Source organism: Hoplias malabaricus, chromosome 14 (assembly GCF_029633855.1).
Source record: "Hoplias malabaricus isolate fHopMal1 chromosome 14, fHopMal1.hap1, whole genome shotgun sequence".
NCBI lineage: Eukaryota > Metazoa > Chordata > Actinopteri > Characiformes > Erythrinidae > Hoplias > Hoplias malabaricus.
The window spans coordinates 36,907,168-36,928,647 of NC_089813.1; the positions used below are offsets into that span (position 1 = coordinate 36,907,168).

The 21,480-nt window shown below is 39.1% G+C and overlaps 3 protein-coding genes across 4 annotated transcripts in view; 1 reads left to right on the forward strand and 2 right to left on the reverse strand.

Moving 5' to 3' along the window:
• The window catches only part of plxna3 (plexin A3), a 587,367-nt gene that overhangs the window by 365,858 nt on the left and 200,029 nt on the right, over positions 1–21,480 (forward strand). The gene's annotated exons all lie outside the window — the stretch shown is intronic.
• slc35a2 (solute carrier family 35 member 2) lies at positions 161–13,011 on the reverse strand. 2 transcript variants are annotated; one of them, XM_066643511.1, is made up of 5 exons: positions 12,646–13,011; positions 9,090–9,272; positions 8,547–8,698; positions 7,488–8,197; positions 161–1,340 (listed from the first exon to the last, which is right to left on the reverse strand). In XM_066643511.1, the coding sequence occupies exons 1-5, from the start codon at positions 12,716–12,718 to the stop codon at positions 1,313–1,315; spliced, it is 1,146 nt and encodes a 381-aa protein (XP_066499608.1). In that variant the 5' UTR covers positions 12,719–13,011; the 3' UTR covers positions 161–1,312. The 2 variants fall into 2 exon arrangements, with proteins under 2 accessions (XP_066499608.1, XP_066499607.1); XM_066643510.1 differs by having other exon boundaries at positions 9,090–9,275.
• pim2 (Pim-2 proto-oncogene, serine/threonine kinase) lies at positions 16,177–20,060 on the reverse strand. The gene is made up of 7 exons (XM_066643551.1): positions 19,797–20,060; positions 18,961–19,067; positions 18,821–18,871; positions 18,105–18,325; positions 17,832–18,001; positions 17,529–17,705; positions 16,177–17,404 (listed from the first exon to the last, which is right to left on the reverse strand). The coding sequence occupies exons 1-7, from the start codon at positions 19,858–19,860 to the stop codon at positions 17,259–17,261; spliced, it is 936 nt and encodes a 311-aa protein (XP_066499648.1). The 5' UTR covers positions 19,861–20,060; the 3' UTR covers positions 16,177–17,258.

The following is a 21,480-nucleotide window of genomic DNA, read 5'->3' on the forward strand; positions in this document are numbered from 1 at the left end:
AGACAGTCACCCGGAGCGGGAATCGAACCCACAACCTCCAGGTCCCTGGAGCTGTGTGACTGCGACACTACCTGCTGTGCCTAACATTATTCAGAGAAATGTATATCAAAAACTTAGGCTACACCTCTGTTCAGATTTCTTTAATTGTGTAAATGCTTCAATGACTTAGAACTATCTCTGGATTAATCACAGCATAAACAATAAAAGTCCTCAAGAGTCTGAAAAATACAAATTGAGTAACTTAAGAGCACACAGATGAAAACATTTAATTAATTTTCTGTTATTTTTTAATCCTGTTTAGGGTCGTGAGGGGTCCAGAGCCTACATGGAATCACTGGGTACAAGGCAAGAACACACCCTGGAGGAGGTGCCAGTCCATCACAGAGCCTCATACTCTATAAAAAGTCATAGCTATGAACACTTTGCACAGTCAATCCACCTACCAACCTGTTTTTGGCTGTTGGAGGTGACCAGGGGGTTAAACCTACAAGCCCAGGAACCTGGAGCTGTGTGATAGCGACACTATCTGTTCCACCATCATTTGGCCTTAATGAAAACTGGTCAAATAAAACATACGTTACATAAATATCTTCTACACATAAATGTAATGCTTGGTTTAATAGAAAAGAAAAAACAAGAACATTCTGTGCTTTTCCTGATTGAAGCAGTGTAGAGATTTGGAAACTGGGTTTCCGTTACAGGACATGTTCATTTTTTGTGAGAACCAAAACACTAAATATTTAAAATCTCGGAGTGCTTTGCGAGACAGAGTTTAAGGCAAATATTTAAGAGAACAGACTAAGCGTCACATTTAGGGGAAATAATATAAAAAACAATTAACAAGAACAAAGATACAAAAAAAGTAAATAAGGCAAGTAACTCAGTACAAATATTGGTTCAACGTTTTAACAGCAGTGATAAATAGAGTAATAAACTATGAATACTATTTTATCTAAAAGAGAAAACAAGTCTCCTTGTGTAACAAAGGCAATGAAAGTTGTTTCTGCCTGGTTTTCCAGTTGTGCTAAGAACTGAGTCAAATGACAAAATAATTATGCACTTTATGGTCAAAGCATGTGTAAACGTCTTGAAACTAACAATAAAATACTTTAGTAAGAAACAAACAAATCCACCATAGCCTTCCAGTAAAATTTTCTGTTACAGTTAGCGCTAGAAAAATAAGTTGTCAGTACTGGTTATTAGCCTAATACCGCTAACATTAAGGCACTTTGTACATCCATCTCCATCCTTTGGTCCTGAGGTACAGTGGGCTCGTTTCTTGCTGTGGGTCCCTTTGCTTTCGTCTTTCATTTTAGTTTCCTTTCTCCTTTTCTTGGGGCCTAGGATATAAAGAACAAACAATTCACTCATGTTAGCATTTAGCGGTGCTTGTGCTAGCAATTCTCCATTAAACATTTTATATTACAACCTTTTATACAGAAACATATAAATCCTGAGAGTGTTGTGAAACACGTGTAGTGCTGAGGTACACGTCAGCGCCGTGAGGTGATTTATTGCTATTATCACAAATGGGACAGTTTTGAAAAGGTTAATTAAGGACTCATATTTAACAAGCTTTCCCTCAAAGAACCATTTACACATTAAACTGGTTCTTTGAGTTTTCACTCCCTTATGAGCCCTAGAAGATTGATTGTTATAGTGAGTGTTTAATATTGTTGTCCCACACTGTTAACCTGCCATATTTGCTTAAATATAAGTCAATATTTTTTTAGTTTATATATAATTATGTGCATTTTGTTTGATGTTCCTTTGTTTCCCGATTTATCAGCTTCACCCAAGGCTAATAATTCTTTCTTCAATGAGTTAAGTCAATAAGATTTAAAACATTTATTATTGGCACTGAATGAAGCCACGTCACCTGTAAAAACCTGCAGATATTAAATCACTGAAAACGCTCAACAGGGGATAGGAATGAACACCTGTCTGAGCACTTTCCCAGAGAAACACTTAAGATGCAAATCTGACCACGGTGGAAGTCATTCAGTCTGATGTTCTCCAGTTAAATGAACACATACCGCTTTAATTGTCTTACCTTTAATCTGTCAGGTTCTTCCAATGATTTGTAATTTTCAATAAAATTGTGCAAACAGAGACTTCACTTAATTTAATTCCCAGAAAACGACACACAAACCAAAAGACACATAACATCAGCATTTATTGCATCCAGAGTTAAATTCTTTCCTTTCGTTTGTCTCTTGCTTTCACATTTCCAAAGATATCTGCAGCTGTATTTATCTCCACACCTCCAAAGTTCAGTCTTAGAAGTTAGTTGGATTTCTTATAATCCAATTATCCCAAAAATATTCAGTGATTATGAGTCGTTTTAATTGGAACTAAATTAAATGAGGAGTGATCTCAAATTTTGCACAGTTGTGTACATCAGGGAAAGATGTTAAATTCTGTAAGTGTTAAAAAGGACCAGACTCTACAGATGCATCAGTAGGAGATTATGTTGAAAAACACTGGAGTATTGTGTTAGTGTGTGGTCCAAGTACAAAGACACAACTTCTGAGGCTCGGGTATTTTATATATAAAAAAAAAAACAGGATATGATAACTATTTTGATGTTTATTGTCGGCCTCAAGAAAGAGGCCACTAAGAGAAATGAAGCCAGGGATGGCTGTTCATCTTTTCACAGAGTATTTACAAATGTATCATAGTGCCAGAGACATGGTAGGGATAATTCAACAGAGTAAATATTAACCCTTTCATTCAACAGAACTTCAAACAGAACCACTGCCACATGTGCAGTTTACAAAGTAAATTATTAAAAATAATAAATTGTGATATGTACACATGCACTTACAGAGTCAGTGTTAGTCAAAAAACACAGGCTGTATTCTTTAGTTTTTATTTTTTTACCTCATTTTCAAATCCCAAAGGAGTACAGAGTGGGAAAAGCCTTTTATTAAAAGATAAAATATTAGTAACTCTATAGTGTCCTTGTCAGAACACTAGTCTGCTGTGGTAATCTTATCCTGACAGGATAAAGCTGTGTGTTAGTCTACAGCCTTCATTATAATCTCCCATTTTTGTGATTGGAAGGTCTGAATGAAGGGTTAGCTTTCAACATACCGTCAGTCTGAAGCCTCATATCTCCAAATCCTAACTTCACACGAGAGCGGAAAAAATGCTCTAAAGCTTAATGCATGCTACAGTTCAAAAGTTTGGAATCACTGTTTTTAATAACAAAGCAAATTAATAGGGATGCAGGATTAAACTCTCCACACAATACACCAATAGGAACCTTGTTAAAACAGGTTGCTCTGGATAAGTGCATCTGCCTTAATCCCACCTTCTACTTATATTTCCCCTAGGGAGAGGTTGGAGCTAAACACAGGCTTCTTACGAAACACTGGTTTTATTTTAAGCTGCTGCTGAAGCATAAAGAGAATGCAAACTGTCCAGATCTGTCTCATCAGCTGACAGATGCCCACACTAGCTAGCACTATGTGATGTGAGAGAGAGGTAAGACTGACCCATGTACAGATAAGTACCCCAGTCTCAGACTGTTAGGACCACCTCGATTGTAATCTCCAGAGCCAAGGCAGAGACTGCTACGCCACTAGGGAGCCCACTAAACCATCTGCAGTGACTCGTGGTGAAACGTACTCACATTCTTTCTTTGTGTAAAGGCCACAGCTCATCACAGATCTTTTCTTAATTATCCTTGTTAAAGCAAAACTTCAAAATCATTGTGATGCTTCAATGACATGTATCAGGGAGAAAATAGCCTGCCCAGAATGTACATTTTAGAGGGTAACTATTCTCACAATAATGAGAAAGTTCTATAGCAGCAAACATTTAATTTAGAAGTGATTCCAAAATTTTGAACGACATAAAAGACGTTTTAGACGACTGTCTATTAATCCATTTATCCATTTATTTTTAAAATGGTTATACAATGGTAAGAGCTACAGTGTGAATGGTGTAAAATAGTCGAGTTATGAGGTTTTAAACGACAATGACAATATTTTAATAAAAAGGCAAGATTCCTTTTGGGCCAAATAAAATGCTACAGGATCAGCCACAATACTGGTACCATGACTGGAACATGATGCATCTCCTGTCCACTCACTGAGTACCACGTGTGTTGTACTATGTAGCATTCAAGTCAAAAGGAATCTGGTCTCCAACTAGGAATCTGCCAATGTGTAGTATAAGTAATTGTATTCTATCAGCTAATGGCTTCAGTGAATTGGGCCCCACAGTGTCAAAATATGGCTGAATATCTCTGAAAATTCAAACAAACACTCTCATACACACACACAGACATTCATACATTGCCTCAGGTCAAAGGCAGAACCTCAAACAGATACAATGTGAAATGTAAGAATCAGGACATAACCCCCTAAAGTCCAGTGAACTACCACCTTATTGGTGCTCTCCACAATGATCAATCTATTGATCTGAGCCCAATCCACCACACCCCAAACTACAACCAGAAAATAACATTAATTACTTAGAAACAAAAAGCTCATTACCTTTAAATTAAAGCAAATATGTCATAGAAAGTCCTTTTGATGCATATAAAGCAGTTCCATGTGCCCACAAGTCTCTATATACTACTCTATTTTCTTTAAACTTCAAAATAACCAGACAGCCCCTTTAGTCTTTGCACTTATCCCTGACCCCTTTGAATGTTCATCCTTCAGTAGGTTACCAAAGATGATGTTCTCTGGCAACCATACATTATGTGCACATTAAAAAATAGGACATTCATACGATGTCCTTAAATGAGCATCTCATGGGTTTTCATTTCTGCAAATATTTAGAAAAAAAAAATCTAATGAGAGAACAGTTTTGGCATATCTGTATCAAATATTTGCACAAAAAACATGTGTAAATATGTTACAAGACTTAACAACTGGACGTATGTGGTGTGGGGAAGAAATAAAATACTTAGATTAAATAACTTTGTATTATATACATTTGTAAAACTCGACATTGGTAGTTTACTGTACAGTCACAAGTGCATTAAAAAAGGCACAGAGTTGACCAATTGTTTTAGCACTGGTGAAGAAAATCAATGCCCTTGCTCATATTCACACACACTGGCACATTCACACACCCATACACGTTATGTTGGGGTAGGACCAGGTTAGTCAGTGCTAGTTCATTCACTAGGGGTGCACCGATACCAGTTTTAAAAAGGCCAATGCAAACAATAACACCAGACTAAAGGATGTAGCTTTATCCACCATTTTGTTTCAAATTATGGTACTTTTCCACTGCATGGTCCCTATTCTACTTGACTTGGCCCGTTAGGTTTCCATTAGGCAAATCTGATACCTGCAACAGGGTACGTTCTTTTAGTCTCTGCTCCCTCTGAACCAGGAGTAGGGATTATGTGACATGTTCACATTGCAGAGCGCTGATTGGTCAAAGAGACTTGTCAATCATGACAAAATGCAACCAACCAGAACAAACTAGCCATCTGTAAAATCTCCCAGCTACAGCAAAAATCACATTTGATTTTATCAAATTATTCAGTGGTATATCGAACAGGTTCAAACACAGCTCGGATTGACAGATGACGAAAAAACCCCAGTGAAAACCTGGCAGTGAAACAAGGTACAAAAATAAACTACACTAATATGTCTGAACTGATGCACAGAGCTGTGTTCAGCATCCAAAACCACAAGACATGAATACACGATGAGTAAACCACACTTACATTACCGCCACTATTGTTGTGGCTCTGGTCAGAGACTGTGGTTTGAGATGTCCCAAGCTACAGTGGAAACCCAAGCCGGGACCGAGCAAGCAGAGTAGGTACTACATCGCGGAAAAGCGGCGGTAAGTTTGTGGACCCCTGCTCGTCCAGTGTTTTTCTGAAATCTAGAGTCAAAGGTAGTTTATCCTGAAATACTACAGTGAGACCATTTATGTGATTTACCAACTAATAGCTGATTATTGGTTCAAAGAATTTGGTTTTAGTACAATTTGGATTTGCATAAAAAAGTATCAGTGAACCCCTAGTTTGTTCAGAAGTGTAGGGTACAAACTTCTTAGAAAGAGAGACCTTTGAGACATATCATTAGTGATACAGCAGCTCAAAAAATAAAAAAAGAACCCTAACTCTGAAGCAGAAATCTAGTTTAGGTACAGTCAGAAGGAGGGAAGCGGGAAAAATGAAGTTTGCATTGAAGCTGTACTGGGTCATGAACTCAGATCTAATCTGACTGCACTCTAATAATAATAATGTGGTAATAATTAACCAGAGCCCTGGACAGTTTAAGGCTTTCCCTGTACCAACACAACTTTATTAACTGACCATACACTGATACAGTTTTGCTAAAGCAGGGTGTCTTATGTGGACATGAATACAAACCTATAGATGTCAATGGAAATAGGCCACAGTAAAGAATTTGCCTGTAAAATTATGAATACTGCTATACTGCAATTTATATTCTACAATCTATTTTAATAAAACACAGCAAATATTGTGTCTGCACCAACTGCAACTCAAATATTCAAAAGCACTCCCATTTAATGTGGAATTCCACTGATTGGTAATAGAAACCTGGAGAGACATGTCCACAAACACACCTAGTGATCAACTAATGGGGGGGTAAAAATGGTTTGCGTACAGCACTTTGCTTGTACCTCTCTGTCAATATCTGGTTATTCATATCAATTTCTTTTCTCATAAAACCACTCTGAATGACCTCTTTACGTCTTAAAGACGTAACTAAATCTACTCCAACTAGTAATTCTTTAGTAGCACCTTAGAAAAGGTGCTATCCTCGGATATATGTAGTTTGGGTGTTCTTTAACTATTGTATTAGTAGCATTGGCCAAAAGTGTGCCCAGCGTACATCTCTCTTTTACGAAGAAAATGGTGATTAAGGCAAACAGGAGGAAACAATGATTATTTACCACACACCACAGAGACCCAAAAATCCAGATACTTCTGTCCAGACTTTGTGCTTTAAAGACATTATCAGCTAAAATCTCCTAGGCATAAAAAGTCTGATAGCCAAGAGGTATCCAATCCAACCCGCTTCCTGGATAGTTACACCACTGCGGAATTTAGCTCCCAACATACCTGTTCCACTTAATTAAAGTTTACAAGAGTATCTGAAAATGAGAGCATAATGTGCTACACTAGGGCTGGAGCTGAACCCAGCAGAAGCGCAATTCTCCAGAAGCCCGTGCTCATTTAGATCTGCCTTGAGTTGTAACCCGCTTTTCGCATGACTCAACGAATACTGACAACCCAGCCCGCAGCCCAACGGACAGTTCTTTCACAAGGAGGAAAGAGACAGGTACTTAAAATCATCCCCAAAGCAGCAGAGACTTAGAAGGAGGAGGGAGAGGTGAATGAGAATCACGGTGATAATGCTAAAGAGGGAATTACTGGAAAATTTGTGAGCGATTTTGTGAGGAAGAAACAGATGAAAAGGGGGACACAGAAAGAAAAAAGAAAACCTTGGAGAAAGGCTCATTTCACCAGCACTGACTTTGGAAGGAACGCATCCGTCTCTGAATCTCCATGGTTGTCCCCGCTTCTGTTGCTGGATGAGGAGAGTGAGGAGCTGCTAGCTGGTGCTGCTGCAGGTTTAGGCAGGCTGTACATATACACAGCTCCTATGACCAGCCCTGCTCCCAGCGTAAAAAGCAGGTCCACATGGAAACCAAAGAGGTAGATGGACATGACTGTAGATACAATGATGGAGAAAGAGGTGGCAAAGCCTTTTAGGATATTGTCTGCGTATTTCACCACCACAGCCACCAGCAAACCCCCGAAGGCCTGGTTGAAGATCACACCCCACACCATAGACGTGTAGCCAAACAAAAAGCCCTTTTCAGCAATGGCAGGGCCATCGTTCCACAATAGACCCAGCAGGCCCAGAAGAGTGCCGAAAATGCCTAGCTGCACGTTCCTGATCCACACCGAGGCTGAGCTGCCTTTCAGGATCTTCTCAAAGTAAACGCCAGCAAAGCCTGAAGACAGGCAGGACACCACCACGGCCACTAGGCCTTTGAAATAGTTCTGGTTTGCAGAGGAGACAATGGCCTCCTTCTGTTTGCTGCCGTCTTGCTCCAGCTGCACGATGGCCACACCAGCGAAGAGAAGCAGCAGAGAGATCCACTGCACTCGGGACAGACTCTTCCTGAGCATCAGCACAGAGAACAGAGCCGTGGTGAGGATCTTTAGCTGATATGTCACCTTTAGAGAGAGAGAGAGAGATTGATTATTAATGCTAACTGAAACACACAACACAAAGAAAAAACAAAAACAGAGCTGGGGAACTTTATCTCAAAAGTAAGAAAGAGAATGGGAAAGTTTGGCTGAGCCAGTGAAAACAGATGAAGACCAATGCAAAAGAAAGGGACAGAGAGAATGAGAAGGAACAAGTGAAAAGGAAAAGGGGACAGATATTTTGAGAAAGAGAGGAGGAGGAAGAGAAAATAAGAGCAAGGAAATAAAGGGAGAAAAAGAAAGAAAAATATAAAGAAAGAGGACGAAACAGAAAAGGCAGTGGAGGTGGATATGCCCCTGAGGAGGGGTTCCTCACCTGGAAAGTGGCTGCTGGTAAATTAGAGATGGCCACATACTGCAGGTTGTTCTGTAAGGTGTAGATAAGTGAAGGAACTGCTAACTTCAGTGTGTCCCAATACTGGACCGCTATAGAGTCAAACAGCAAGGCCACAAAGTCCCTGATATTCCCTTCATTTGGAAATATAAAGAGATTCAGTGTGCAGCACAAAAAAAAATCATTAAAGTAGGTCACAACTTTGCACCACAGAAATCTAAACAAACTCCACAGCTCTGTAGTTGGACAAAATAAGCTAGCAGTGAACTGACCTAAAACACATGCACTCATTCATACACACACACACACTTTAACCTAACGAGAAACTGGAGCACACATTTCATGAAAACATCTCAATTTGGAGTGTATTATTCATTTCAAATGAGATGAGATCCTCACATTTCCCCCCACTGTTCTCCACAACGGTTGGTGAAACAGGAAAAAAAGAACCCACATATTTGTGGCCAAGTGAAAAGGTGAAGTGATAAAATGAGTGTGACTCATAACGTGGAAACGTGAACAAACCTTTCTTCTGAAACATGATGATGATGAGACAGGTGAAGACTTTCAGAACCTCTGCCATGACCACGGCAGACGTCGTGAAGAATCGGTCGCCCGGCAGCGTCCGAACGTAACGGATACTGAGGATGAGCGAGGCATTCTGGATCACCAGAATCGCCAAACTGATGTACTTCAGTTTCTTGTTAGCTGCTGGCAAACACAAGAAGGTTTAGAAGCTGCTGTAATGCTCAGTCAGAGCTGCATCATTCTGAGCATACACTGTATTTCAAAATCAGGAAATAATATTCCGTGAGGAGGGATGTAAACTGTTGCCAAGAAAAAGTAATATTTCAGCTGAACGATTCCTATTTGAATAGGAACATTTTGAAATGGTACACCTCTCTAGTGTTAGTTCTAAGTACAAACAAACGTACAGGACTTAAAGAGTACTGAAATCTTCAGATACCTCAATGTGTGTTCAAGATATTTCAGCAGTTTCTTATGTTGGACGTGTTTATGCTTGACCCCAGTGGAGTGTGGGCAGAGGAAATGTTGTTCAATGCCTTTGAAAGTGGTTCATCAAATCAAAACATATCCAGAAAATGTATATAGAATCATGCCATTGATTGCTTTCCTAAAAGACTATCACTGACTAATATCAATTGGTTATTGGTCATTTGCAAGAATCTCAAATCCTGGTTGTCCAAGGGGGTTAATTTATGACAAAATGGGGGGAAAATAGATAAATATCTTCAAAGTACTCATATCCAAAGCGAGAGAAAACTCTGGACACACGCCTGGATTATTACTAAGAGACATTAATGTGGCTGTAACAAAAAACTATAAACTGAATAAGCTGTAGATACTAATGTGACTCTACAGCATCTGCCTGGAAGTAAGAAAACCGTACTTGTCTAACAGTCTGTTTAATTTGGCTGGACTGGGAGGCAAGCACCCACTGCAGTGGACACCTAGGAGGATGTTTGCCTGCTCCACCTTGGCAACACCCCAGTTTCGCAACAACAATCACTCCATTCATTCACACAGGGACGCCTTTCGGGCAACCTGCCCACACACTCTTTACCACTCCTACTGTACATCAGTCTAAATACACAGTATAGCATAACTATTCAAGAAGAAAACAGGTCTCCATAATTATTGCTGATTGTAACCCATTATAGTTTAAACACCATGATCTCTTTAGAGCACTACTTCTTAATGAATGACTATCATTAATTATTTTTATTGCCATTTCTGAGTCCCATTCTTTACAGATAAAGTATGCACAACAGTAATTCTGTAGGCAGCTTTAAATATACAAAAAAAAACATGTTTTGGACATGCTAGCTCCACTGTGTTCACTTATACATTATTATTTATTCTTTAAAGGGGCACCACATAATATTTTACCTTACATCACAGCTTCAAAATCATTGTGATGTTCTGCTAAGTTGTAATAAGGAGCATAGAGTCTGTGACATTGCTACATTGGGCTCAGCATGGCAGAAACTGCACTATGTAACTTTTAGAAGAGAGTAGGAAAGCACCCCTCCGTCCTCATCCACTTTGATCTCAGTACTGTAAATTACTGTATTAATTTATTAAACAAGGAGGAGCAAAAATCCCCAAATTGTACCTAGTATTCCTTTAATAATACAATACCTTTTCATAAACACAGGAGGTCCTCGGGTTACGTCAGTCCCGAGTTACGATGTTTCGTGGTTACGACACATCTCCCATTTACTGTATAAAGCTTTTTTTCGACAGTGGTTTTGCGTGGTAAACGTCGTAACGTGAACTTCGTGTTTGGTGTGCGCAGCGGATCGGGACCGAGGAGGATAGGTGTTAGGATAATCTAGGATAGGATATTTACGTACAGTATGTACGTATGTTCCGACTTACACCGAAAATCAGTTTACGACGCGACGTAGGAACGGATCAACGTCGTAAGTCGAGGACCCCCTGTATATATATATATATATTTAAAATGGTATTGTATTATCATATAGGCATATTTAAGACATTTTAAGTACTGCATGAGTACCCAAACACTTATGAGGCTACTGCAGAGAACATTTTGCCATAGGGTATGGCAAATATCCACCACACTGCTGGTCAAATTGTATATAAGACTAATTAGATTTGTTTGATGTGAAAGAAAGAATCAAAGTCTGAGAGCAATATAAAGGTAATCGCATTATATCATCACTTTCATTTTGAAATCACTCTTGGATTTAACTTGAAAATAAATCTTAAAAGTTGTGAACATTTCCTCTTCGTTCTGTAAAATTACTTTATCAAAGATAAAAGTTTACATTTCTTCGCCTCAGAGGTTTATAGTCCCAACAAAGCCTTTTACATTCCGTTAAAGGTCCACGTCAGCCAGGTGCACACCTGGAGTCTTACAGGTACAACCACTTTACAACCTGAGCACTTAAACTCTTTTCAAAACGCCTACAAGTCATTCAGAACGGCTCAGTCCAGTCTGCTACCGCTTGCAAAAATACAGGAATATCTACATTTATAGGATGTTTACCCAGCTATTACGTAACAAATACATGTACAAACAAAAGGTTAACCTTTGGTCATGATATTAATGTATGGCATTTAGTAAATGAAAGAATCACAAAATATTAAGCGAGTTATTATAGAATTATATATAGTTTTTAATTATATAAAGTAATTATATAAAGCCATAATTATTTAAGGCATGGACTTGACTAATATAAATCAATGCTCGATATCAGGTTGGCTCCAGCTTTCTTGAATAGCAGTTGACCAATCAGCTTTACAGAATGGCGCATTGTCATGAACCACTTTTTAAATTTTCCACACTAAGTTTTAAACGGGACCTGGACTGTTTGTTGAGTTGCCACCAAGTTTATTTAATTTGCATTTACCTTTATTTTTAATGCTAATGGATATTAATTCAGCTGATTTCTGACTGTTCTTACAGAACTACACAAACACTAGTAGCTTTTTATTACAATAAGAGGTTTAGAAATTATTTTCAAGATAGTTACATATAATTTGTGAGCATACATGAATATGCAATTAGTCCCCACTGCTCACCTGCAGTATAAGGACAGCCCCGCCCCCGCCCCGCCCCACGCACACACAAAAGTGGATAGGATTGGTTCCTTAGGTTTATGACATATGAAACCTTAGTTGTCTATTGGAATTCAGAGCTGGTGTTTTTTAGCTAACACGTACAAGATATAAAAAAAATAAAACATGGCGTTCACTGGAGGGTTGTCCTAAAGTTGGATACTTTTGTAATTGAGTTAATGGCATATTAAATAAAAAATAGTGTTTTAAGCCTCTGTATGTGTTCCTTTCCCCCGTACATTAACAGTTCAGAGACTGTGTTAGTTACATATCTCTGCTGTGTTCTTCTAACCGTTATTTATTTATCTTCAAATCCCTGTTCCTCGCCGTTTGTGGAGGAAGGGTGGCGATATTGAAGCCAACATCAGCCTTTTCTTCAATTCAACAGAGAAAATAAGCGTGCAGATAAAAGGTTACTAAGCTGTGATAGCTCTAAAGAGATATGAGAAAAACGCGGAGAATCCGACCGTACCTTCGCTCTGTCTGCGGGAGGGGAGCTTGTCTTCTCCGCCGCCGGAGCCCGGACTCTCGCCGCCCGTTGCCATGCTGGCATTGACGGTCAACAATCTCACACCGAGCTACTGCACTTTCTCCCAAAACGCCGCGATTTTCTTCACCACCCGAGCTTCCGGTGACTACAAGAGCCTCGTTACTGCCATTTCGTGTCGCTCAAAACCTAACTGTGCCGTGACATTTTGTACAACTCAAACTATCAGCTCCAGACCAGCGGTTCCAGCTCCCTAACCTGTCGACGTCCACACAGCAGCTGGGTCCACGGCGCTCAGTTCCTCGTATTTACACCTCAACAACCACCACGTACCGCCACCTACCGACTGGGGGAGCTTTACGGGAGCAACCAATCCCTTCAAAATGAAGTAAGGCGTGCAAATGACTGTAATGTTTGGGAACGGGTTAATAAGGAATTAGGTCATATTTCCGCCATCTTAATTGACTCCCTTTTCTGGAATACGCCTGATTATGCTCCATAGTGTGGGTTCCCCCATGGTAGCTGTCATGTTTAAAACTGTTTGAAAAAAGCATCTCATACATCCCAGTCAGTGGGTGTCGCGTAATTACCCCAACTTCCGGCCATTTTAATTACAACATTGGAAATCTTAGCTAACTGTAAATAAATAGATGTACTTTACTCACTCAAATCAACATTTTTCAGGAGTCAAATATGTGTAGATTAATGTCCAAGACTTGCTTGACTTTGAAAGAAAATATGTTTTTAGATAAAAACGCTTTTGTTTAAGTAGGTGCCAATACTGCTAAGATTACTAGCGCCCCCTAACTTCGGCCACCTCCCCTGCTTGTGACAGTCAAACGAGACCGTTGCTACCACATTCAGTGGTTTTGAGAGGTTCACAATGAGATCATGTTTGTCCTGTGTTAGTATCCGTACTCTACATGTCAGGATTACAATGGCGGTAGATTTTTCCCCTCAGAGAAAAGGAAGCTAACCGCTAAGCTAACTTTTACACTGAGGGAAATTTTTGTCGCGAAATTGAAATGTGTTGTGTTCCACATGCAGTTTTGCACACAAAGAATTACAACACTGTTAGAGATACTTAAATATTGATTAGATATGTGATTTCTTGCAAAACTGATGTTTAAATGCCCTACTAGGGCTTGATCTTATGTTTTATTGTTTTACCCAATGCAATTGGCGAAGAGAGAGAGAGAGCGGAATCGCACCATATACGGCAGCGGCCGGAATTAGGGGAAAGACTGATATATTTTCCATAACTTCAAGAATAAAAACCAGTAAATGACTGATTACTACTTTAAAGAACTTATTGGCTCATGTTTGTAGACATTTATTACAACTGCAGTTTTTAGAAACTAATCTAATTGTAATGAAATAATATTCCCAAACACTTGTGCTGTTATTTTAATCTTAAACCATGGGTTTCCACTTTCTTCATTCAGGAAGAAAATACAGGAAAATACAGATACTTTAATTAAATTAATCTAATTGTGAATATTAACTATAGAATAGAATAGAAATTCAGGTGAAAAGATACGTTATATAATATAATTTATAAGGACAAAGATATTTATGTTGTTACTTAAAATGTACACAACAAAGCTCAAGAGATTTACTTATTATTATACATTGTGATAATCTACAAAATAATAACGTTTTAGAAAAAGAAAATCTAATTTATACAGAAAGATGTTAAAAGATTTTATTCCAAGCTATTTTTTTTTCGGACCATTCATTATGAAATTCATTCATTCATTCATTATTATTATTCTACCTGCCATCATTGGGCGCAAGGCGGGAATACACCCTGGAGGGTGCGCCAGTCTCCATTATGAAATTTTATAAGCTCTTCTTAAAGGCTAAGCACCACTTAATGGACCTCCGTGAATATTTCACATTATTGTAGTTACTGACAGATATAAGTATGAATTAAAATGAAAATAGCAGCTTAATTTGCTTTAAAATGGACAATTTTATTAAATTGACGGAAAAACCCGAGCTCGCTACGGAAATTCTTGAACGCGACCGTGACGTCACTGGTGGACAACAGCTGAACAACGCCGCGGTAAAACACCGTTAAACCTTATTCCTTGAATTAGTAAGAAATAACATGTTTTCTGACTATCAATAAACACAAGTTAGGAACTCAAACTCCACTGTATTTATTTGTTTGACACTTTCATATCGCTGGTGCTTAGACTTTAAATATTATTCATATTCTGTGTCTGCATGCGCAACAGGTAGTGTCACAGTCACACAGCTCCAGGGTCCTGAGGTTGTCCTGATGGTTCAAGCCCTGCTTCAGGTGACTGTCTTTGAGGAGTTTGGTGTGTTGTCCATGTGGGTTTCCTTCGGGTGCTCTGTTTCCTCCCACGGTCCAAAAACACACGTTGATGGGTGGAATGGTGACTCAGAAGTGTCTGTAGGTGTGAGTGAATGTGTGTGTGTTGCCCTGTGAAGGACTGCCACCCCCTCCAGGGTGTATCCCCGCCTTGTGCCCAATGATTCCAGGTAGGCTCTGGACCCACCGCGACCCTGAACTGGATAAGCTGTTACAGATAATGGATGGATGGATGGTCCAAAAACACACATTGGTAGGTGGATTGGCGACTGAAAAATGTCCGTAGTCCGTGAATGAGTGTGTGTGTGTGTCACCCTGTGAAGGACTGGCGCCCCCTCCAGGGTGTGTTACCACCTTGCGCCCAATGATTCCAGGTAGACTCTGGACCCACCGCGACCCTGAACTGGATAAGCGCTTACAGATAATGAATGAACACCAAATATTTTGAACATTTTTATTTCTCTTGCTACTTTTAAACAGCATGTGTAAATCTGTGGAAAAAGTGTCACATTGCAACAAATCATGCTGTTATGCTGCTAAAGCTGATCTGAGTTTGTTCTGTCATTTCTACTGCACTGCATACGTCATGAAACAAATCACTATTAGACATATAAATCAATGTTTAGATTTAGAAGACATAGTGGTGATTTCAGTCACGAACAAAGGCAGTAGTGAGCCATTTATTTATGTTGTCTGTTATCCTTCCAAGGGTTCATTATATAAACATTCCTTCAACTAAAAAACTAGAGGTAAATTCATTCATTCATTATCTGTAACCCTTATCCAGTTCAGGGTTGCGGTGGGTTCAGAGCCTACCTGGAATCATTGGGCGCAAGGTGGGAATACACCCTGGAGGGGGCGCCAGTCCTTCACAGGGCTAGAGGTAAATTGGCAAGTTTTATATTAAATAATAGTCTGTTATTTTTATAAAATAGCCACAATATTCGCTATTTTCTGAGGCGCATGGCCACTATGTGATGCCTAATTGTAAGATGTTTGTAAACTTTCCTTCAGGATTTATTTACATATAACTGCATTTTCGACTTGTTTTAAATATATTTCACAGGTTTATAACAAAAATTCATGCAAGAATTAAAGTTAATGCTGAACCGAGGAAACCATTTCACATACTTTTTTCTTTTTCAAATCAAAACAGGACACAGAAATGGATTTTAGATTTGGACTTTTATAAATATATTCATGTGACAGCTGCCACTTTATAAAAACAATACACAAGTATTTACAGCTGTATAGTCTGTATGCAAACCCAAGCAAAAAAGGCAAGGATTCAAAACTGGAATAAAACACGACTGTTTCAACCAAAAAAAAAAAAAAAAGGTACAATTAAGTACAATTTAAACCCAGGTCAACACAAATTTGGTCCTGCGGGTTGAACATAGATGATAAAAAAAAAATTAAAAAAAAACCCACACAGAGATTCAATAGAGATCTTTGTTAACTAAACAGCTACAATTAAAACTGGAGGCAAATGATGTTCTTTAAAGGTCTCTGGGTAAACAGAACACAATAAAATAAATTTGTGTCTTACATTCTTGAAGGTTAATAAAAAAGAGACACAAAAAGGCACCTTGTTAGTATCCTCCCAGAGACCCATCAAGTAAACAGTGTCATTTAAACCAAACAAAATTGAAAAGGTTAACATTTCTCTTCTCTTGTGCTGTGGACACTCCAGACAGCCCTGAACATAAACAAGCTCAAAAACGAACCTGTGCTGCCAGGAGTTCTGTCAGAATTCCGATCAGGAGGCAAGTGGACAACTGAGCCAAAGTCCTTTTTCACCTCTTAAAACGAGGGAAGATTTAACGATGAAACAAAAACCTGTAAAACCAGGCAATTTCAAGTTCTCATTTAGTGACGTTCAGTCAAATACGCAACACCCATTTATCTGTTGGAGCTATAGAAACTTCATCATCCCTACAGTTCAAAAAAAATATAAATATCTAGTTTGCATCTGTGTTAATAAATAAAATAAACAAAAGGGATCCAACCCCAGTCCCGTATGCAGCCGTGTAGGGTGTAGATTCAGAGTGCACAGGAGGCTGGAGCCGCAGCAAAACAGGGCTAAATTCTTGACAAAAAAATGTGCTCAAAAAGAAAATGTTTCCAAAAAAGGAACAAACTAAAAGAGTGTGATAAATAAGGACGTGTTGAGAAGCTCGCAACGAGTGTGAGAGCAGTCCAGTGTACAATCTAACAGGGCATGAGAAGTTTCTAGACCCAGCTTCAGTCTGATTTAAAGGCTTGGTGCAATATTGCTTTCTTGCAAATCTCCAATGTCTTCTGCAGTCTCCGTCATCCATGGATGCAGCAAAATCTGCTCCAGTGTTGGACGGTCTTCAGGGCGGTAGGCAAGGCACCAGCGAATCAGGGACTGGCACTCTGTAACCAAACAAATAAGTGGTTAGAGGACTGAAATAATTATATTTACTTACATTACTAAAGATTATTAACTAATACAGTATCTTTAAAAAATAAATAAATAAAATACAAGCAAACGACTCACCTTTCGAAATGCGCTTAGTAAAACTGGGATTGGCCTGGACAATGTCCCTGTCACGCTCAAAGGGAATGTCCCCACACACCATGTCAAACAGTAAGACCCCCAAAGACCACACAGTGAGAGGGATAGCTTCATAACGCTGCTGCTGAATCCACTCTGGGGGACTGTAAACTCTGGTTCCTGAAGGAAAGATTAAAAAGGGCTATTAGGGACATATCAGGTTCTTATGGAGATTAGCAGGAGAGTGAAATCTCTGCACTGTAAGGTTTATTTCTTACTCCTAACAGAGTCTCCTGAGGCTCTTACCTTCAAAGTCAGTGTAGATCGAGTCCTTCAACAGAGCACCAGACCCAAAATCAATAATTTTGATGTCTCCAGTGCGGGTGTCCACCAGAATGTTCTCATCTTTGATGTCTCTATGAACAACACCCCTTGAATGGCAGAACTGAACTGCTTCAATCACCTGTTTCAGAAACCTGGGAGAAGAAGACAATTTTAGTGTCTCTATTACAGACTGATTTAAATTGTTCAATGGTTACAGAATAAATCTAACCCATGTTCTGTGTCTGGGCAATTTACCTTTGTGCAATTGGTTCCTCCACAGCACCTCTTTCTGTGATGAAGTCAAAGAGGTCTTGGCAAGGCTGGGGTCTCTCAAACACGATCAGGAATCCCTGACCCGACACCTCAAACCAGTCCAGCATACGTATGATTCCTCTGTGAGAGGGTCCAGACACTGTTGAGCCCCCAAGCTGCATCAGGAGCGCAATCTCCATGGGAACCACGCTTGGTTCATTAGGCTGTAAAAGACACAAATAAAGGGAATGGTGAGATGATGAGGTCTGGATGCTGCACATCAACAGAATTAAAAATTCATAAGAATACGTAAGAGTCGGGTCTAACAGGAGTCCAAAATCAACATGGCTCAGCTGAAAGAGTGTCTATTAGAAGGGCAATAGTAAACGAAAGATAGACACGTGGAAAATACCCCGTGGTACGTCATTTATTGTTTAAGTACGTCATTTTCTGGAAGAAACTAATTGAAGGGGAAATACTCTTGGTTCTTCTTCGTTGGCTTTTCTGAAAAACCCATCGACGTCACTACCCACTACGTCACAATCTGTGTTTGATGGATGCACAAACTACCGCAAGAGGGCGCAGCATTACCACATTTTACCACCTCGCCACGGAATTTACTTACAATTACTCAAACACGCTATTGAGTAAATTTGTTAAGTAATGTCTCTTTGCTTTAAAAAGGGAAGGAATGTGTGTGTCAATGTATTTTGACTCACCAGTTTGGCCCACTGCTGCACTCTGTCATGGGAAACTTGTTTAATTGCAACCTGGAAAACATTAAAAAGAAAATGAGTGGATGCTGTGACACTGAGAGAACACGTTAACATATTATTGGGATCTTGTTTAGGGTATGCACCTGTAATCCATCTGAGATCCTCTGCCCAGCAAACACAGAGCCAAATCCACCGCTTCCCAGAAGCGCTCCACATTTGTACAGCTTATCAAAGGGCTCTTTAGTTGGAACTGCAGAAGGAAACGAAAGTAAATTAGGTGGTTTACAGATATCAATTACAACATAGCTACATAACTTTGTTAGGATACTATTGTTGGTAAAACTATGTCATGAGAACAATGGCTAGTTCACCGTTTGAAAATCCCAGAGCTAAAAATTAAAAAGTAATTTATCAGTTACACTGAATAATGCCATCTTTTTGAGGCTCATTAAATTGTAGCTAAGAACCTGGAGCTTTTCAGGGTTCAGTTGTTGGTTTCTGTTAACGTTCGGCTTCATGTTTGGGGTTTAATATGTGACTTTTATGTTAAGACTTCGCTTTGATGTGTCGTTAATTCTAGAGAAAGCCCCAGAATATAACATAGTTTAAACGTTTTAAGGAAGGAGATGGGTTTTCATTCCTGAAATGGACCTTCTGAAGCAAACGCTTGCCACAAAAAAGTAAAATAAAAGTCCCCAAATGCAAATTTGCGTTGTAGAGGCATAATTATATTGAGGGGGAAAACTATTTGCATCTGAATATAAATATAATAGAGTTAAACTACACGAAAATGTGTTTTAAAATAATCCTTACCCGCTGTTCTACAAACGAAGGCTTTTATGAACTTAAAATACCAAGGAAAGCTCAAACTCCTCGATTATTTCGAGTTCATTTGAGTCAACTTAAGAGAATTTAACTTTACATTAACTATTTTAAAGTATTAACTCTAATGTTAGGGTAAAATAGAGTTGGTATTTACCAGTTTTTCCTCTAACGTCCTGAGTCTCGTCCAAGCGAAGATCCACCATTCGTTTGTCCAACATTTTCACGTTAAAAGAACTCGAATATCCACAAAACGTCAAAGAAATGAAGTGTAAAAGGCGTATATCTCCGTTATAAACGCCCTCAGCACCGGTTATCCATGTTCCAACGTCTCGGTTCGGCAAAGACGACCGTTGGTCTCCGTTTAAAACCCGCCGTAACTCTGCTCTCCGAGCAGCAGTCGCACTACTCTGCCCCGCTTCGACTTTGTTGATGTTTTAAAGTTTACATCCCAGACCACGCCCACAAGGCCAGCCCCCATCCGTTTTGCCTGTGTTTTGAATCATACAGCCAATCACGCCGCGGAGTGGTTCAAACTTCATGAATATTAACAAGTCAGCGGTTAACCATTCTCAGAACTTAAAAGCTATTCAGCGTTCAGGGAAAGTCGCTTATATCGCTCTGGTAATTTTTGCCCGCGAAAAAGACGTACGTTAGGGTTTTCAAAAAAGTTCAGCGGCATAAAGATGAAGTACGGAGTTAGTTTGCAGTAAAGACACCTCCTCTTCCCTCATATCCCGTTTTGGTCATTTACAGCGGTATTAAACACATATTGTGGCCACAAGTTGGTGAACACTTGCGCATCCAGCTTTCCTTTTTTAATTAATGGCGCAAAGCGATGGTGTGTCTTACTTTTGCTGCAGTAACGGCGTCTGCTCACCCAGAAGGTTTAACACTAGATTTTCGAGGAAAGCTGTGAGGATTTGATTGCACTAATTCACTAGAACTTTATGGAGATCATTCCACCAGCTCCTCACAAAAAGTACTGAAATTGAGATCAGAGCAATATAATTCTAGCCCACTCTTAGCACAGGCCATAGCCACCTCACTCTTAAATGCACATTAAAGTAAATGAACACCATTTCTAAGATGTGTTTACACATTTTGGACTGTGCCTCATACACTTGATTTATTATGCTTAAAAAACAGCAAAACAAAATATCGAAACTGAAAGGTAACTTGAGGATGCACTTTCCCTGACACTTGTTTTCACTCGTAGATTAAAGGAAAAGGAAACTGTGCCTAAAACACAAAGTATAGCTTAGCTAACTAAATGACTTAGCTATGTTATATTAGACAGCCTCTAAAATCCTGTACTTCCCAATCTTCTTTAAATTTAACACATTTTAAAAGTGAAATGTTTTGTCTCTAATATTTTTTACCCTGTGCTTTCATAACCTTTTCTTAACCAGCAGATGATGAGATACCAGCTTACAGAAGAAGTTAGTCACAATACAGTTCATGTGCAAGGCATTAGAAAACAATAAGTACATGGACCCTCAGGAAAAACAAGATAAATGCACCTTCGAAAATACAAATATGAACTTCACTGGGAATTCCTCAGAATTTTCAAAATTTGTGTGTGTCATCAGCTGTTGAGATGTAAACAAAGGCATTGGGTGATTTTACAGGATAATCTCTGCCATGAAAGGACCGTAATCAGCATCTTAGATATGGCATTTCTTATTGTTTAATATGAAAAATAAATGAAATAATTTGTCATTTCTCTGCAGTGAAGCATTTTACACCAAAACCACTCCCCCCCCACACCAGAACCACCAAAACCACATTTCAAACATTCCACCTTACATTAGTTTAAAATGTACATATCTTTAACTATT

What these genes read in the sequence shown, in the direction of transcription:
- pim2 (XM_066643551.1), bottom strand. Translation starts at nt 19,860, where the DNA reads ATGTTGGACAAACGAATGGTGGATCTTCGCTTGGACGAGACTCAGGAC. An exon ending in TGCAGCAGTGGGCCAAACTG is followed by an intron (nt 18,326 to 18,820) that starts GTGAGTCAAAAT and finishes TGTCTTTTACAG; the next exon opens with CCTAATGAACCAAGCGTGGT. An exon ending in TACTAAGCGCATTTCGAAAG is followed by an intron (nt 17,405 to 17,528) that starts GTGAGTCGTTTG and finishes GTTTGGTTACAG; the next exon opens with AGTGCCAGTCCCTGATTCGC.
- slc35a2 (XM_066643510.1), bottom strand. Translation starts at nt 12,718, where the DNA reads ATGGCAACGGGCGGCGAGAGTCCGGGCTCCGGCGGCGGAGAAGACAAG. An exon ending in CTCCCGCAGACAGAGCGAAG is followed by an intron (nt 9,276 to 12,645) that starts GTACGGTCGGAT and finishes TGTGTTTGCCAG; the next exon opens with CAGCTAACAAGAAACTGAAG. An exon ending in CATCATGTTTCAGAAGAAAG is followed by an intron (nt 8,699 to 9,089) that starts GTTTGTTCACGT and finishes TTCCAAATGAAG; the next exon opens with GGAATATCAGGGACTTTGTG.